Below are 18,401 nucleotides of genomic sequence, written 5' to 3'. Positions count from 1 at the left end.
GATACTCCAGATATGAAAGATTTAAAAAATATTAGCTATGTTAAGAAAAGGAAATAAAAAAGAAAGGGATAAGTCTATCAGCTAAGAGAGAAAGAACTGCTAATCTTTTTTATTGTTGTTTTTAACTTTTATATCAAAGAAAATCATCAAATTAGAATGAGTAGAACAATTTTGATATGGATTTGAATTTACTCAGATTTACCTCTGGACCAATGCAAATAAGGGATTATGAGAGGAACATTCTGAATGGTCCACCAGGGTCTTCTGTTATCAATGACCTGTGCACACTAAACCACTTAGGCAAGAAAACAGTAATTATCAAATGTCAAGATGTTTTCCCTAGAAAAAGCTCTTTTACTCTTTTGAAATTCTTAAACAGGTAGGCTAAGAGTATTCAACTTACAATGTATGTTAATGTGAATAATGTATATTGCAAGGTCTTTTATTGTAACCTTGTAAGATAGAAAAACAGTGGTTTTGAGATAGAACAACTGAATGGATTGTTGGAGGTTGACCAATGTTTTTCTAAGTAAATTTTGTCCTTTCTACTGTCCCAACTTAAAATGTTATTCTGTGATTCAGTTAAGGAAGTGGAACACATACTTTGCAAATCTGTGGAAAATACAAAATTGTAAGGGAAGGCTAATAGATTATGTAGTAATCAAATAAATCTACAAAAATGTTTTATTATATTGAAACAGTCATCCAGATAATACGCTAACAAGAAACAAAGACTTAATTTACATTTCAAAAAATATCATTTTATACCAATAAACATAAGTGACTTTAACACTGGTTCATCTGAAAAAGATAAAATTTTTCCACATAACCCATAATTTTAGGAAAATATCCTGTTTTATTTTCTCTCCTTGTTTTACTAAAGTATCTTTATTCTTCAGACATATTAAATTAGCTTTTAAAACATTCTCTCTCTCTCTCTATATATATATAATACCTTGAACTTTCAAAGTAAAAATATGTAAGACTTGCTTCTTAGGAAACAAGACAAACGACTACGCAGTATAGGTAAGTATGAACACATCTTAAATAAGTGCCCCTTATGGCAATTGTACCATGTAGTTTTTCTAGCTATTTAGTGATGAAGGATCTCAGAAGGCTCAAAAGATGCTGCTTTAATATGTCTACTATCATAGTGGAAAGTGTGTAAATTAATTTCAAAGGCTTTTAAGTACTTTACAACAATTTGTATAGAGTAATACACATACTGGAAATATATAAATATATTCTGGAATTCATGCAAAATGATTAAAAAATTATAGCAACACAATCTTCACAGAGGACTACAAAGAAAAAAAAAAGACATTGATTAAATTTCTCACCTGCCTTATACCCAAACGGTATGCAACAATCCGATCCACTGCATCAGGATTCATTTGTGTCCACTGTAGACTGTAGGAATAAACGCGGTGTCTGTTCTGCCACACAGGATTGTAGGTGTCATAATAGAATTCTGGAGCATAGGCCTTTCCTGAAAACAAAAAGCGTGCCTCAATTTGAATGATAACATATTGCAGTTTAAACATACTTATTATTCTCTTTGGCTCTTTTACCACTTTCTACTATAGGTTTTATAAGTAATTGTTCCATTGAAAAGTTGTATTATTAAAATCCAATCAATTTTCTGAATATGTTTTGAGGATAAATGCAAGATTATTTCCCAGTTGATTGGATGAACTGTGTGAGAAGAAAAGAATAAAGGGTGATTCCAAGCTTTTTGGCCTAAGCAGCAGGAAAAACGGAATTTTTGTCAACTGAAAGGGAAAACTATGTGAATTTCAGATTTGGAGGAGAAGATCAGGAAGTCATTTTTAAAAAATTTGACTGATCTAAATGAAGACAGTAAGTATGCAGTAGGATATAACTAGTTTGGAATACAGGAGAGGTGAGGACTGGAGATATAATCTTTCTTCCCATAGGCATACAGATAGAATTTAAATTTAAGCCATAATATCGATGAGATCACCAAGGGAGTGTAAGTAGATACAGATGATGAAAGTCTGACCACTCACTGGGGTAATCCAGTATTTAGAGTTGTAGGAGGAGACATGAACTAGGCCTGAGATGGAACAACCAGTAAAAGGAGAAAACCAAAAATGTGGTATCCTAGAGGTCAAAACCATATATCAGAAAGTGAGTGATCAACTCTTTAAAAAAAAAAATTAGTGAAAATGAAAATTTGTGTTTGTATTACCTGTAGCTTTGGTCAATAAAGTTGAACTTAAAACAAAAATGTAACAAACTGGTCAATGAAAAAAGGAGCTTTGATTTAGATTTTCAGGATATGTGAAGTGTATATAGTGTGTGTGTGTTATATATATATATATATATATATATATATATATATATATATGAACATCTCAGGTTTTTTTTATTGCCAAAATGAAATCTATGCAGACCATTTGGAAGTATAGATCAAACTTCCCAATATTCTATAATATAGATATTTTTCATTACCAATAGTGTATTTATTTAATAATTCAATAATGTTTAGTGAAAGCCAATTCAGTGCCAAGTAGTGTACTAGGGATACAATTAGGGATATAATAACATAGGAGGTGTGGCCTCATTCCTCATGGAAATTGATTACATTTTCTTGGACTTTGCAAATAGCTTCACAGTTCTTTGTAATTCATACTGGATACATTGAAAAGTTGTATATTTATCATCACTCATTCAGCACCTTTTTCTGTTTTTTCTTCTTTTAAATTATATTAAATGCTCAATGTCCTTATGTGTTTTCCACTGTATGCCGTAACTTCTTTTACCTGCTTTTATTTCTTTATCATCAGCCACTGTCATCTAAGGGTTGCAGAAGAGCTAATCCAGAAACATCTATATCAGATAATGAAAGGGTGGATTTTGAACACGAAGAATATAAATGATGGTCACTGTTACCCTGAAGAGTTTCACCAGTGATGGTAAATGAACTGAATTTAATATTTGACAGGCTTACTAGTAAAATTAAATACATTGAATTAAATATTTCAATTTTGGTAATGTTTTGCAAAGTCTCCTAAATCAAAATTGTATGCATTTTAAAAAATTTTCTATGATTATTCATTCAGTTAAATTTGAATATGGATTATCAAATCTATACAAAAATCCCTCATAAGAGGGGTTTTTACAGAACTACCACTTTCATTTATTTTCTGCTTTTGTCTTATATGATATTTTTATTTACTACTAAATGACAACACAAATTCATGTTCACAATACTTAAGAGCAAAGTTCAGATGAGAGGAAAACAATTTACTAAATGAAAAAAATCAATACTAAAAACATTCCTGACAACTTGTATTTAAAACAAAATTGCTCAAAATAAAATTGAGGAGGTGAATTTAATAGTAAATGAGACAAAGAGCTAGGGGTTTAAATTAAAAATAAGTTTCCAATACTTACAAAAAACTAATGGGCTGCTTAGGTGAGAAATACAAACCTAGAGTGTTTTCACCAGAGAGTAGTATCTACACTGAATGAGGGAGGTAAAAGTCTAGTGTTTTTTAGTTAGTTTTTTTTTTTTTAATGGGGACTAGGGATTGTTTTTGTTATTTAACAAAGGAGGAAACTTAGATTTATTCTAAGTAATATATTCTTAATAAAATGAATGATGCATTCCTTTAAAGAGAAATAAGGAGAGAATAAAGTCATAGCGAGGGGCTATTTAACATGGAAAAGTAAAGGAGTATCTCTCAAAAGTGGGCAAATAGAGTTTTTCTAAGGGCTGAAAATCTATCACAGAGAAAGAAAATCAGACTATATAAAATCAGACTACATGTTCGCAGATCTATGAAACAAGATAAATACCAGTGATTGCCTAACAAAAGTATGCATATTTTGACTTAGAAATGTTCTACCAAAGATCTCTGAATGTGGAATGCTCCACTTCAATAGACTGACTTTCCCTTCACTAGAGATATTGATTTACTCAATACATAAATAGCCATTTATTAGGGTTGAGATGAGTAGCTGCCCACAGTGACCATTAAAGTACTTTTCAGTCCTGAATCTGTAGGGTGCAGTGAAACGTTCGCCAACTGTCAAATTGGATTTGATATGTTAACTAATTTTAGATTAACTATGGTTTAAATATTGAGGAACTAAGACTTCTAAATTATCTCATGACATTGTAGAAGTATTCCTCTTGAAAAGCCATACATTTATTGTAAAGAATAATGTTACCCCAAATTTAGTATACATAAATATGAATTTGTCTCTAAGGTAGGGACATTTATTGTAAAGAATACATTTATTGTAAAGAATAATGTTTCCCCAAATTTAGTATATATAAATATGAATTTGTCTCTAAGGTAGGTAAAATATCTGGAATCCAGATATTTTACAAATACCCTAGGGTATTCTGATGTAAGGAAATGTAGACCATACATTTTGCAATGTTTTTAAAAAGCTGAAATTTCTCTCCTAAAATTACCTCCAAATGCGTTTAACAAAAGAAATCAAAATTAATTCTAAAGTTACAAGAAACATCTCTTTGATCTCCCTCTTTGAAGGATGACAGCAGCAAGACTGAGAGAGGTCAGGTAATGGGGGTTGGAGTGAAGGCAAGTAGACTGGTGACAGGATAGCATACTCTAAGCATTTCAGAAAGTAGACATCCTAGTATACATGACTTTCTTGACTGTCAGGTGGTAATTGGCTGCATAAGTACAAATTGCCATTGTGACAGTAATATTGTTATTTAAATGAAGACCTTTTAAGTTATTGAAATAGTGTGATCCAGAAGTTAAAAAAAAGATCCTCCTGACCTTGTGAATAATATGAATTTGTTTATCAAGGCCTATTTTCAAGGTAGTGAAAAAATTAAGCTCCAATCTAGACTTCATTTAAATATTACAAATACATCAAATTTTACTGTAAAATTCCATCATCATCTTTATATTTAATAGGAGACTATTACAAAGACTTTCCAACGTATTTGTTTAAATATGTTTTTGCTTTTAAGATGGGGTATCGCTATGATGCCCAGGCTGGACTCAAACCCCTGGCCTCAAGTGATCCTTCCACCTTCCCCGACTGAGTAGCTGGGACTACAAGTGTGCATTACCACACCTGGCCTAAAATACTTTATTTTATCTGTATTGGATAAATCATATGTAATATTTTTTCATGGTGTGTTAGATTAGAAAATACATTAGAGATTATTCCAATGTTTCATATTACAGATGAAGAAATTAAGTACATATTGGAGATGGTGATAACATATGGAAGATAATATAAATAAATACAATAAGTCATTACAAGTTTGACTTTGAATCATGAAATTAAAATAAAATGTTTTATTTTAGGTGAATAATTATACTACTTTAGAATTAAAGGTTAAAAAATGGTTTTAAGATAGTGCATAAATAGTATTGACCAGTAATAAGTAAGTACTGATCAGAAATAATTTTTAGCAGTTATGGTTAAATATAGATATGCTTGCTTATGTCTCAGAGCATACTTTGTACTGAGCCTCCTTTGGAAAAACCTTAGAAAAGCAAAATGCTTCCTGATTTCATTTGAGAAATGCATCTTAAAATTAAAAAAAAATACACACTTAATTTTCTTCTCGGGTTTCACAGCCAATCATATTTAATGTATACACACTCATCTGTAAGAAACACACAGTAAAACAAAGGAAACATCCTTATAATAATTTTGGGCTTGAACATCCAAATGTGACATCTACTGGTTGAACAGGGAAAGAATTCATAATTTCTTTTTTTTTTATATACTGAAAGTGTTTTCCTTCTTTTTCCAGTAAGCATATCAAATATCAAGAGAAGTTTCTTATTTTTTTACATTCTAGTTTTATTTTTATACAGTGTTGTTTTAGTTTAAATCTTTTCAGATTAACTGACCTAAAACTATATTCATTATCTAAATTGGGAGATAATTTTTAGATTTGTTATGTATGATTATATATAATCTTAGATTTTAAAATATTCTTAAAATTTACAGATAGAAAAATGTATGTTGTTCAAAATATCACATAGATTTATACAAATGTACAGGTAATTTAATTTTGCAAAAAGCTTTTGAAAATGATCACATTGAGGTTTCAAAAACAATTTTATGCAAAAACCTGAAGTATAAAATAAAAATCATTACCATTCCCATTAAGAACACTTGCAATGTGCTTGGCTAGATAAATTGATTTTAGTAAAGTCAATACAGTTTTTGAAATAAAAACAAAGATAAATTGTATAATAGTGGGTCAGGACCACATATGCTGCTTTTGAAAGCAATTTACATTTTGGAAAATAGGTTATAGGAAGATAAATTTACAATAGCTAAATTTGATTTAGAAAATGATTTACAGGACATGTTTGCATATGTGAGGGATATCTGTTCATTTCTCACTTCATAGAAGAGATATTAAGTAATTACTGCATATCACTTTCCTAGGCAGTGCTGACAAAATATGGATAAATAAAACAAGCCCATTTTGTCTCAGACTGCAAAATATGGAAAATAAAACCCCCCACACATCAACAAATTCTGATATATTTGCTGGTATGAAAGAGTCACTAAAACAAGAACAAGTTCACAGTTTTTATCTAGAAATGCTAGATGGAATTATAACAAACATGTTTTTAGATGTATATCTAAGCTTGCAAGCGAGAAAGGGAATTCCCCAGGGATTAAAAAACAGAACTGAAAAAAGGCAGTGAATAGGAGTTTGGGGAGAAAGAAAAGAGAGAGTGTTGGTCTTTGTACCCTTGGATTTTTAGGCCCAAGGAGATAAGGTTAATAGGCCACTGCAAGATGAGAAGTTGGAAATGAAGCTACCACATTTAAACAAAATCTGTAAAAGCTATATTCTCAGATATGGGGTATAGTAGAAAAATACTGCCTCTCACCAGTAAAGGAAGATGACACAAATACTCACATTAACATAAAAAATATTTGGCCAGTGATACCACTGGACTCCTTGAGAAGAGCCAATGTCAAATTGGTCTTGAAAGATGTTGAATATAAATTCAAAATCCAACATTACAAACACAAAACAAAATGTTTACTGTGAGTGACTAATAAGGAGAATAAACAGAAAGATTTGACTTCAGATAATAGAAACATGAAATAGAATTTATAAATAGCATGCTTAACATGATTGAAGTCATACAATGGAGAAATATAAACAAATACCATAGAATCTTCTATGAAAGAATAAATAATACTCTCTACTGGGACCAAGGACAGCTTCATGAAGGAAATGTCTGACATTTTTATTGACCTGAAAGGAGGAGAAATTCTGCAGACAGACAAGGTTAGCTCACAGAAGGACAAAGAAGGGAAGAAATAAAGTACTGCCTTAGGTAGAGAAAAATGAATATAATATAGGTATTGGAGAACTAACCATAGGATTTAGTGTGATTATAACATGCAGTGCCCATTTTCTCTACCAAGCTTCTGAAGAACAGGGACAGTATCATTAGCTTTCACTACAATGGCTGACACAGTGCATGTGCATGAATAAGACAAGAGAATAACAGGTCAGTGCTTATTTGTGAAGCATCCTGACTGATATGCTAAGATGTTGAATATCTACTCTATAGTCCATTTATTCTCAAATTATTTTAACCAGTACTCATGTAAGTGGAAGAAGAGATTTCATAGTGGATCCACTGTATTTCCTAGTGTGAAAAGAACTCAGTGAAAGCAAAGTTGAAAATAATAATCAAAATGGTAGTAAGGAAATAATTTCACAAAAAACATACTTGCAAAGTATCAACAATAATAAAACCTAATTTTAAACTTCTCAGTTGTGTAAATTCTGTATTGATTAATATAACAGTAGGTACTGAAATTCATGCCGAAACTTAAAACAAACACTGATATACACTGATATTAAATAAAAAGCCTTCTAAAAAGCATGGGCATCACAGCTCTCAGCCAGTATGTAATTTTAGTAGAAACTAATCAATATAGTCAAGTGATTTTGGAGTCAGAGTCGCATATAGACTGGTTAAGGCAGTGGGTTATGTATTACATTCTGTTAAGTATGATGTACAATAAAAATATATGGAGCTCTTTGTCATATCTCCATTGAGTGAAAGAGCATGTAATTGTTGGAACCAGAATTACTTTCTCTTAAAATTAATGAATATTGAGTCATATTAGAAAACAAAAGAAGACCAAAAAAAAAAAAAAAGAAAAGAAAAGAAAAGAAATGCTTTTATAGAAATGGGGATGTTCCTAAATTTTTAATCAGGGAGATATTGTAAATTCACTTTATATTTTACAACAACTGCTGGGAAAGAAGAAAATGGATTGAGAGGATGAAAAATCCTGGGCAGGAAACCAGTATAAAGATACTGCTTATAAAAAAAAAGACGTGGTTTGAGGAATGAAGAAAAGCTGATGAAGTAAAAAGTGATTGTACAGAAGCAACTGATCAGCACTTGTGCTCTGCCTGGACACTGAGAGTAGGCTCCTAAATTTTCAATCTTCAGAAACTGAATGGACACTAGAGTCTCTGAGGCGGAAAATGACTATATGCTTCTCATCCAAGAAAAGGAGTGTAGAATTACCTCTTGGGGTTCTATCTTTCTAAAACCTTATTGTTTTGATCCAAAGCCACGTAAAAGTTACTGTCATGAAAATGAGGGCATAAAAAGTACTTTGAGAATATGAAGTTTTAATTCTGTAAAGTCAAAGGAAAAATTTTTTAAAAAATCATTGTACTCACCTATGTTACCTATACTTATCATTCAGTTGTATGGCATTTAATATTAGGCCTTATCACATTAAAAGTGATAAGTTTTGTAAAGTAATACAAAAATGATTACCAATTTGATAGGTTCTACCCATTCTTATTTGGCTTAAATGGTGATAAATTAATTTGAAGAAAGAAAAAATATTAAACATTTAAATAGCAGTTAATGAAAGGATATATTGCATCTAATAAAAAAATTTTAGAATTAAGATAAATGTCCCAGCAACAATAAAAATGAATATTATCAAGAGTTGTTTCAACAGTGATAACTTGTCAACATGTATGCAGGAAATAAAAACATAATAACTAAATAATACAACTGTGAAGCCAGTGACAACATCTCTCAGTTAAACATTGTTTAGAGTTCATTTTAAAAACAAACGCCAGATGTGTGTACCAATTTATAACCTAACGAAATCATTTAGGTCAAGTGCCTTTGTGCTTGATACAGAGAAGTATTTATTGATACTGTGTCTTCCCACATGGGGACAACTAATTTTTTTAAATGATCAGTCACTGTCCAGACATTATTTTAAAATTTCAATATAACTGGTTTTATTCATCCCTTATGTGAATTCATTTTCTCCTATTGGAGTCAGACCTGTGCAAACCACACTAATGCAGACTGCCAGGTAACCACACTTTAGCACTGAAGAGCTTCCTTAGAAAGTATAGGCCTGGAGAGCAGGTATATTGATTGGTTAAGCAATAAAGCTATTGGTATTGTCAATCTTTACAAATCACTGGGATCTCTACAGAAAGCCTTTAAATCTACTCAGACATAAGGTACAGTTTCTTTGGTTACAACATTATTATTTCTCTTTTGGTTATGACTTTTCAAAATAAAACCACTAAATAAATAGGTTTCTCACTCTCAAAAAATGATTTTGTTTAAAACATTATGTATCAAACTAGTACTCCTATTTTCAATCTAGAAAAATTTAAAATAATAAATTTTAGCATCATTTAAAAAACATCCAATGACTAGTACAATACTTTTAACAAATACATAAATTTACTTTATGAATTGATAAATTTATAATAATATATTTAAAGCATTTTTATGAAGAAAATACACCAGTGGAAAATGTAAATAAGCTGTATGGGATTTATGGCAAGATTCATTTATAAAAGGAAGGCTTGTTCACTCATCTATGCCTCTTTCCTGTGTTGCTTCTGCAGATTCATCTGTTAGATTGTCTATTGTTTGTAACTACTATGGTTCATTCTAATAATATCAAATTTTACTCTTATCGTTTCACACCAACAAAAGCCTTATAACTCAATATGCATTGAATAAATCAATCAGTGAACTTTTCTGAATGATTCCATTTCTCTTGAACACATTCTAGTGACTCAGCATGCCAGGGACTGAATATTTCTAAAACCCCAGGTTTATCTTCACACAGTTTGATCCCATAAACCAAAATACTTTGCTCATGCAATTCCTCTTTGCTTTTCCTTATCCATATTTTGATACCTAAACCATGACTATCCTTCCTTCCTTTAGTTATTCTTTCTTCTATGATAATCATTTATACCATAATACTTAGCATGTAATTAGGAAAATATATTGCTATGTTATTCAAATATGTAAGAATTCCCAAAAATATTTTGTATAAAATTACTTTTATTTCTCATTGAGGCCCTTTCCAGATTTAGACATAACATAATTAGGTCTAGTAGAGGGTACTACACAATGCAAAGCAACTACAGCCTATTGTTTCAGAGTAATCCTAAAGTTTCAATCCTTACCTACATTACAAATTTTAAAAAATCAAGAATTATGGTGCAGTAGATAAGTTCTCTACATAAACGTTGATTTTCTTTAGTTGTAGCCATTAAATAGATGTAATGCTATAATACTAAGAGTAACCTTCCTTAGGTATGCCTGTATTTTTAGTAACATTATTCCATCATTTAAACATTTAGGTCAATTTTTGCAAAGAGAAAATAAAATGGGATTATTAGTCTAAAAGTAATATAACACTTATATGTTTTTTTTTCTCATTGTAGTTTAAGACATTATTTGGAGAACTTTTATAAGTTCATGTGAACATAAATATAAATATAACAAATATTTACATATGAGGAAGGAAAATGTTTCTCAAGCAACTCTGTAATTTGTTTCCTTTTTCCTCAAGGATGCTTGAGGTGATGTTGTCCTTAACTAGACCACCTTCTAAACCAAGTTTCAGGAAACTTTTCTGTAACAAGTTAGACAGTAAATATTTTAGGCTTTAAATCATGTCATAAGATATCTGATACAACTATTCAACTATGCCATTGTAGAGAAAACTACAATGTCATAAGATATCTGGTATAACTATTCAACTATGCCATGGTAGGGGGTACTATGCCTTAGGTAATGATAGGGATCCAGACGGATGACTAGAAACAGGTAGCAGGTGCCTTCTCCATGGAGAAGAACTGAAGTGTTAGTAGACACTCACATTTTGAACATATCATCTAGGATGAAAGTTGACCTCATAAAAGTAAAGAGTAGAACAAAGACTACTAGAGGATAGGAAGGGTAGGAGGAAGGAGGGGATAGGAAGCAATTTAAAATTACAGCTAGATAGGAGGAATAAGTTCTAATGTTCCATAGTACTGTAGGATGACTATAGATAACATTAATATATTATATATTTTCAAATATCTAGTAGATGGGATATTGAATGTTCCCAACACAGAGAAATGACAAATGTTTGAGATGACAGACATGCCAATTATCCTGTTCTGATCACTATACATTGTATTTATTGAAACATTACATGTCCCATAAATATACACAATTACTATGTGTCAGTTTAAAAAAATAAAAAAAAAAACAATTACTATTCTCATAAAATACTTTCTACTGGAATCTTCCTATTCATGACTTTGTAAGCCTGCCTCTAGTGTTCTACCTGGTCACAGAAAATATTCTAATTTTAAAGCATTATGAGGACGCTTAATCTCAGACAAAACAGTTATTACTAGGCTTAGAGAAAAATTGATGCTTGATCTCTCCCAGACAAATATAAGACGTTTAAAGTCTACTTTTCCTGGTAGTTGCTCTCCTTGTCAGCCACAATGCTAATCAACTCGTGTATATTATGTTTTTTTAATATTCACAATTCCCTGCGAGATGGCAATATCCTCATCATTTTGCCCTTACAAAAAAATGAAAGTCAAGATTAGAGATCTTAAGCCACTTACCCTATAGTAAGCAACCATCAAGTCACAAAGCTACCTTTTGAACCCAGTTTGTTTAAAGGATTTTTTTCACTCTAACATCCAATACAGCTCTGCATGGTTGTTCACAATCAAGAGTGTGCCTGGCCTATGCTTGCTACCATTTGTTCCTTAGTATAGGAGACACATTTACTTAAAGAAATGAGCTTCCTCCTACCCCCGATTCACACAAAGATTCACACTTTATAGCCTGGTGGATTTCCTGATAGGCCAGTGCACTAGTAGAAAAAGAATCCCTGCTTCTTCACTTTGCCCTGTGAGTACAGAACTTAAACTACAATTTATCCCTGGGACCCAACCATATTGCCATAGTCTGTCATTATCGGAAAGTATTGTCAACTCCAGAATTTATAAAGATAAGGATCGATTAAATCTCTAGGATGAGCACCACAAGTATTTTATTAAACATTTAACTCAGGAATAATAAATATACAATAAGCTGCAAATAAATGTATTCAGTCCTTGCTAAAGCTACATATATTACCTCAAAACTTAATAGTTCCAAAATATCTAAAAGCCTTGTGCTCATTTAAAGGACCATTGGTTGGGTGTGTGTGTGGAGGGGGAACAGATGGATGAACTGACAAAGCGGCTCTCAGCCTGAAAGAACTGAATGTTCAATGGTGTACTTATAGACCACATTAACTTCTTGGCAAGTGCTAGTGCTGCACATGTGGGTGGTCCACCGCTGAATATGAATGTGCTGAATATCATTTAGGCAGGGAGCAAGAGGTGTTCAAGTGAGTTGGAGAGAAGCCCAGAAGGTATGTTGTTTATCTTCTAGGAACATTTATTTTCTCCAAAACATATAACTTGAGTTAATAAAGTGGATTTAGATGTGAATAAAGGAAACTAGTTATTGAAACTGCATCACTGTGACTTTCTAAGAATCACTAAAAGATCCGTGAATATGACTTTTAAAACAAGGCAAAGATTAGAGTGCAAATAACTGTTCTTATCGCATTGCTAGGAAGCACTGGTCTGGATCTGACTGCAAAGCAGGTATCTGCCTGTGTTAGATTCTGAGACTTCTAGGAATGTTATTTTGACAAGTTCTTTAAAAAAAAGACAAAGTTCATTAGAATGATAGCAGATGGATATTTCTTAAGTAATGATCATTTAAGTGATGTGAAATTATAAGAATTTGGTTATATTCTCTGATCTGAAACCGGAAAATAATTTATAAAAAGAAAACCTCTCTTGACTTTCTCAATTTACAGCCCCATCACAAAATCTCCCTGGAGAAAAGATGCCAGATCAGGTTGTGGGCTCTCATCTGTGGAATCTCTCTCCTGACCACTTTAAGTCTGGTGTCTGGCATGCCTTTGGAACACACTGTGCACCGTTCTCACCCCTTAATCATCCCGTCGGGGTGATGGACAGAGGCCAGGTGTTTAAAAACACACTGGGAGGTTTGGGAGATGGCTTTAATCCCGCTGAACTAGAAAGTTCTTTCTTTTCTTTCTTTTTTTTTTTTTTTCCTGAGACAGGGTCTCACTCTGTCATCTGGGCTAGCGTGCCATGGCTGGCATCTTCATAGCTCACTGCAACCTTAAAGTCCTAGGCTCAAGCCATCCTCCTGCCTCAGTCTCTCAAGTAGCTGGGACTACAGGTGTGCGCCACTACACCTGGCTACTTTTTCTATTTTTTGTAGAGACAAGGTCTCACTCTTACTCAGGCTGGTGTTGAACTCCTGATCTCAAGGTGTCTGTCAGCCTCAGCCTCCCAAAAGGGCTGGGATTACAGGTGTGAGCCACTGCACCCAGCCTTAAAAAGTTCTTTGATTCTTTCACAGATTGGTTTTATTACCACTCAGTATCTACTGAAAAATCCAAAGGCACTAAGTGCTAAACAAGCCCTTAAGAATAGAGTTACTAAATATTTAATATATGATATTTATATACATATATATGCATTTCTACATTCAGTTTTCTTCGTTTTATTCTTCTCTGGTGCCAGTAAATACTACAAAGATTCTTTTCTCTCAAGCGAAATTGAGATTTCCGACTGTCTCTTATTCTCTACAAATTAGATCTAGAGCAGACTCCAAAACAATGTGGGGAAACTGTGAGAAACAGTTTTGGACTTTTACAGCATCGCAGTTATGCTGATATCTCTGTCTTCTCTTTATTCTACCCTGCCTCTGCTTACAAAATGGTAATCCTCCAAAACCTGATTCATATCTTTATGATTTAAATTTTATATATGACCTTTGCTGCCAACTAGTGTCCCCCCCTAAAAGAAAATATCCTGAAGGTTAGTGGAGAGAAAAATGGAACAAAGGATTCTTGAGGTACAGTTAATTTTTTAAAAAATTATCTTGCTTATTTTAACACAATAGGGATTAGAAAAATTATATGCATGATAACATTTGATAGAACAAATGCCATTCACATTATGAAACACTTCTTGTTTCCAAGCCTACCTTAGTTGGTAAATAGCAACCATTTATTTGGTAGGACTTTATTAAGGTATAATTTACATACATAAAATCCCTACATTTTAAGTATAAATTTTGATGAATTTGGAAAAATACGTGTTACTATGGAATCACCACATTTGCTATCACTGCAGAAAGTTATTTTCTGCCCCTTTGTTATCAATCACTTCATTCCTCAGCCCCAAGCAAACAAGAATCCATTTTTTATTACTAAAGATTAGTTTTGCACATTCAGGAAATTCATATAAATGAAATCCATAAAGTATGCACTTTCTGAGTCTGGTTAGTTTCACTCAACATATTGTTTTTGAAATCTATCCATAGTATTTCAGGTGTCAGTGGTTCTTTCCATTTTTTAGGACAGAGTTAAATTCCATTTCATGAATAGATAACAAATTGCTTATTTGTCACCTGTTGATGGGTATTTGGGTTGTTTCTATTTTGAGGCTACTACAAATAAAGCCAATATCAAAGTTTGGGAATAAGTCTTTGTGTATACATGTGTCCATTTCTGCTGGGTAATTATCTAGGAATGGAATTGCAGAATCATTTGGTAAGTGCATGTTCCAGTTTATGAGAGACTGACAAGCTATTTTTTAAAAAGTGATCTCATTTTACATTTCCCTCAGTAGTGTGTGATAGTTTCAGTTACATTCCATCCTCATAAACACATGGTCTTGCCAGTCTTTTTAACTTTAGCCATTATAACGTGTGTGTGGTATTATCTCATTGTGGTTTAAATTTCATTTCTGTGATAACTAATATTAGTTCATAGAATTATTGGTCAATTATATTTGTGAAACCTCTTTTCAAGTCTTTAGCCAGTTTTCAATTGAACTGTTTGTCTTACTATTGAGTTATAAGAATTATTTGCATACTCCAGATGTAAGTTTTTTGTCAGATACATGTATTTCAAATATTTTTCTCATCTATGGCTTGCCTTTTCATTTCTTAACTATGTTTTTGAAAGAACAGAAAATTGTAGCTTTAATGAAGTTTAATATGTATTATGGGTGATGCTTTTACTTGTTTACTTTCTGTGAATCTTTGCCTATTCCAAATTTGTGTGGATTTTATCTCATGTTTTCTTCTACAATGTTTTAGTTTTAGTTTGTTATACTTAAATCTACAATCAATTTTAAATTATAATCTAGTGGGTACTGTAAGGTATTGTTTTAGGTTTATTTTTTCCATATAGATATCCAGTTGTTCTAGCACATTTATTCAGAAGATTATCTTTTCTCCAATTAATCATACTGGTGACCTTGAAAAACTCAATTGATTGTACATGTGTCATATATGTGACAATAGAGGTCTATTTCTGGATTCTTTATTCTTTCCTATTGATCCATGTATTTATACACATACACAAAACCCCACATTATTTTGAGTATTGTGGCTTTACAGTAAGCCTTGAAGTCAGGTAGTATGAGTCCTCCAACTTTGTTCATTTTCTTTTCCTGCCTAGATCTAACTATAGTTGGATCCTCATTTTCCACAAAAAATCTGGAATAAGTATTTCAATTTTTATAAAAACAAAGAAACAAAAAACATATTCGGAGTTTTAATAAAGATTACATTGATACTGAGTATGAATTTGAAAAGAATAAACATCAAAACAATATTGATTCTTCTAATGTATGAACATCGTATATTTCTCCATTTATTTAGGTTTCATTTAATTTTCCTCAGCAATATTTTGTATTTTTCAGTGTACACCTTGCATATATTTTATTAAATTTATTCATATTTTGATGTCATTGGAAATAGGTTTTTTAATATTTCAATTGCAAATTGTCATAGTTACTAAACAAAAATATGATTTTTCATACTAATTTTTATACTATACCATTGCTAAGTTACCTTATTAATTTAAGTAGATTTTCCTGTAGGTTCTTTAGGATTTTTTTACAAAAACAACCATATGACCTATGAATAGAAAGTTTTACTCTTCCTTTCTAATTTGTATTCACTTTAATTACTTTCTGAGTATTTTGGCCATGATAAGTATAGTATTTATGACTGGTGATAGTATTTTTGTCTTGCTCTCAGTCTTAGAAGGAAACTGTTTAATCAGCATATTATCAACTTTGGTGAGCATTCCATGTTCACTTAAAATAATGTATAGTTTATAACTTTAGACGTAATGACCTATAAATATCAATTATTTTAATTTACTTGATACTATAGCTTAAATCTTCTAAAATATAGGTAATTTTCTATCTATATATTCTATCAATTATTGATAGATGGGTATTAAAATATTCAACTATAATTATGGAATATATTTCTCCTGATAGTTTTTTAAATTTATGAATTTTGAAATTCTATTATCAGGTATACACATATTTAAAAGTTATGACCTTCCTATAAATTCCTCTTGTATTATTGTTAGGTTTTAGTCTGAAACTGTCAGTTCCTGGCACACTCATGGCTGAAGAAAGACCAGACATGCCAAAGTTAGGCAAGCATGAAAATAAGGTTTATTGAGGAGAGAAAGATAGGATTTATAGTGCAACAGCAAGATATAGGTTTACAGAGCATGGTACATAATGCCACAGATGATGACTGGACCCATTGTCACAGCAGGGCAAGCAAAAGGAAGGGCAAAGAGAGAGATTGGCTATGGTCTGTGTGGTATTTTAGGGTGCCCGGATAGGGACCTCCCTCGTGGTTCAGAGGTCACCATGGAACCACTTCGACTGGACAGTTGGAAGTCACATGACTTGAGCCTTAACTATGCATGTGGGTTCTAGGTCACTTTCTGGACTTTATGGTGCCCATGCTGCTTGGCCCCTGGACTAGAGAGTCCTTTGCATTCTTTTGCAGCTGGTGTGCCAAGTTCTGATTTGCAGATTTGTAGGGTATTCCCTCCTCCCCCAGGTATAGAGAATTAGGCTTGAGCAGGACCAAGACGGGGGCAACAGCACCCAGTTTCATCCCTAGGAGACCCAGAATCTCTCACTATCTACCTAACATGATTATTGCCTTTTTAAAACTCTTATATGAATAATTATTGAAGTCTACTTTTGTGGATAATAATATAGCCATGTCAGCTTTCTTTTGTCTGCTGTTGCATGTTATATATTCTTCCATTTCCTTTCAGCCTCTTCATGTCTTTGTATTTAAAATGTGTCTCTGGTAGACAGTGGTGTGTATCTTGTAGCTAGCTTGCTTTTTTTAAAAAAATCCAGTCCCACCATTTGTGACAATTAACTAGAATGTTAAATTCTCTTACGTTTAATGTAATTATTGGATAACTGAGTTAAAGTCTACCATCTTGCTCTTTGTTTTTTTTTTTTCCGCCAACATTTCATTCATTTGTTGCTCTTTTCCTGTGGTATTTTGAGTAAATTCAAATAAATTGTAGTGCCTTTGATGCAGTACTTAAAAAAGAACAAAAAAAATTTTGTATGGCTTAAACTATGCAACTTTAGCTTACTGATTTTATTCAGAGTCAATATCGTACTTCTTAATATATCACATTTCATAGTTCATGCTTCTCTGAGGTTCCTATTCACTTCTCACTTCCCACTTCACAAATGTAATACATTTACAATGGTATAATTCAAATTAACCCCATCACTTGTGCTATTTTTGTCTTATTTTAGTTCTAATATGTTATAAACTTGAATTTACAATGTTATTGTTTTTTCTTCAAACCAAGGATTGATTGTCAGACTTTATCATAAAGGGCCAGATAGTAAATATTGTAGGCTTAAGCCATATGGTTGCTGTAGCAGCTACCCACCTCTGCTGTTGTAGCATGAAAGCAGCCACAAACAATACATAAACAACAAATGGGGAAGGCTGTGTTCCAGTTGAGTTTCATTTACAAAACAGTTGGCTGGCTGCAGGCTGCAATTTGCTGACTATTGTTTATACAGATGTTTATTTTGGGAAATTGCAAGAAAAAAGGAAGATCGTCTTTTTTTTGTCTTTACCCACCTATTTACTATATCTGATCTTCTTTATTTCTTTTTAAAG

The 18,401-nt window shown here is 32.2% G+C and overlaps 1 protein-coding gene across 1 annotated transcript in view; it reads right to left on the bottom strand.

Annotated features, from left to right (window-relative positions):
* MDGA2 (MAM domain containing glycosylphosphatidylinositol anchor 2) overlaps window positions 1–18,401 on the bottom strand; it is a 762,383-nt gene that overhangs the window by 62,647 nt on the left and 681,335 nt on the right. Inside the window, exon 10 of the mRNA XM_045567836.1 lies at window positions 1,341–1,489. Coding sequence (XP_045423792.1) covers window positions 1,341–1,489 — 149 coding nt within the window. The remainder of the gene's footprint in view (window positions 1–1,340; window positions 1,490–18,401) is intronic.

Source organism: Lemur catta, chromosome 1 (genome assembly GCF_020740605.2).
Source record: "Lemur catta isolate mLemCat1 chromosome 1, mLemCat1.pri, whole genome shotgun sequence".
Classification (NCBI taxonomy): domain Eukaryota; kingdom Metazoa; phylum Chordata; class Mammalia; order Primates; family Lemuridae; genus Lemur; species Lemur catta.
Note: the sequence above shows the minus strand (reverse complement) of the source record. Positions and strands in the feature narration are given on the sequence as shown.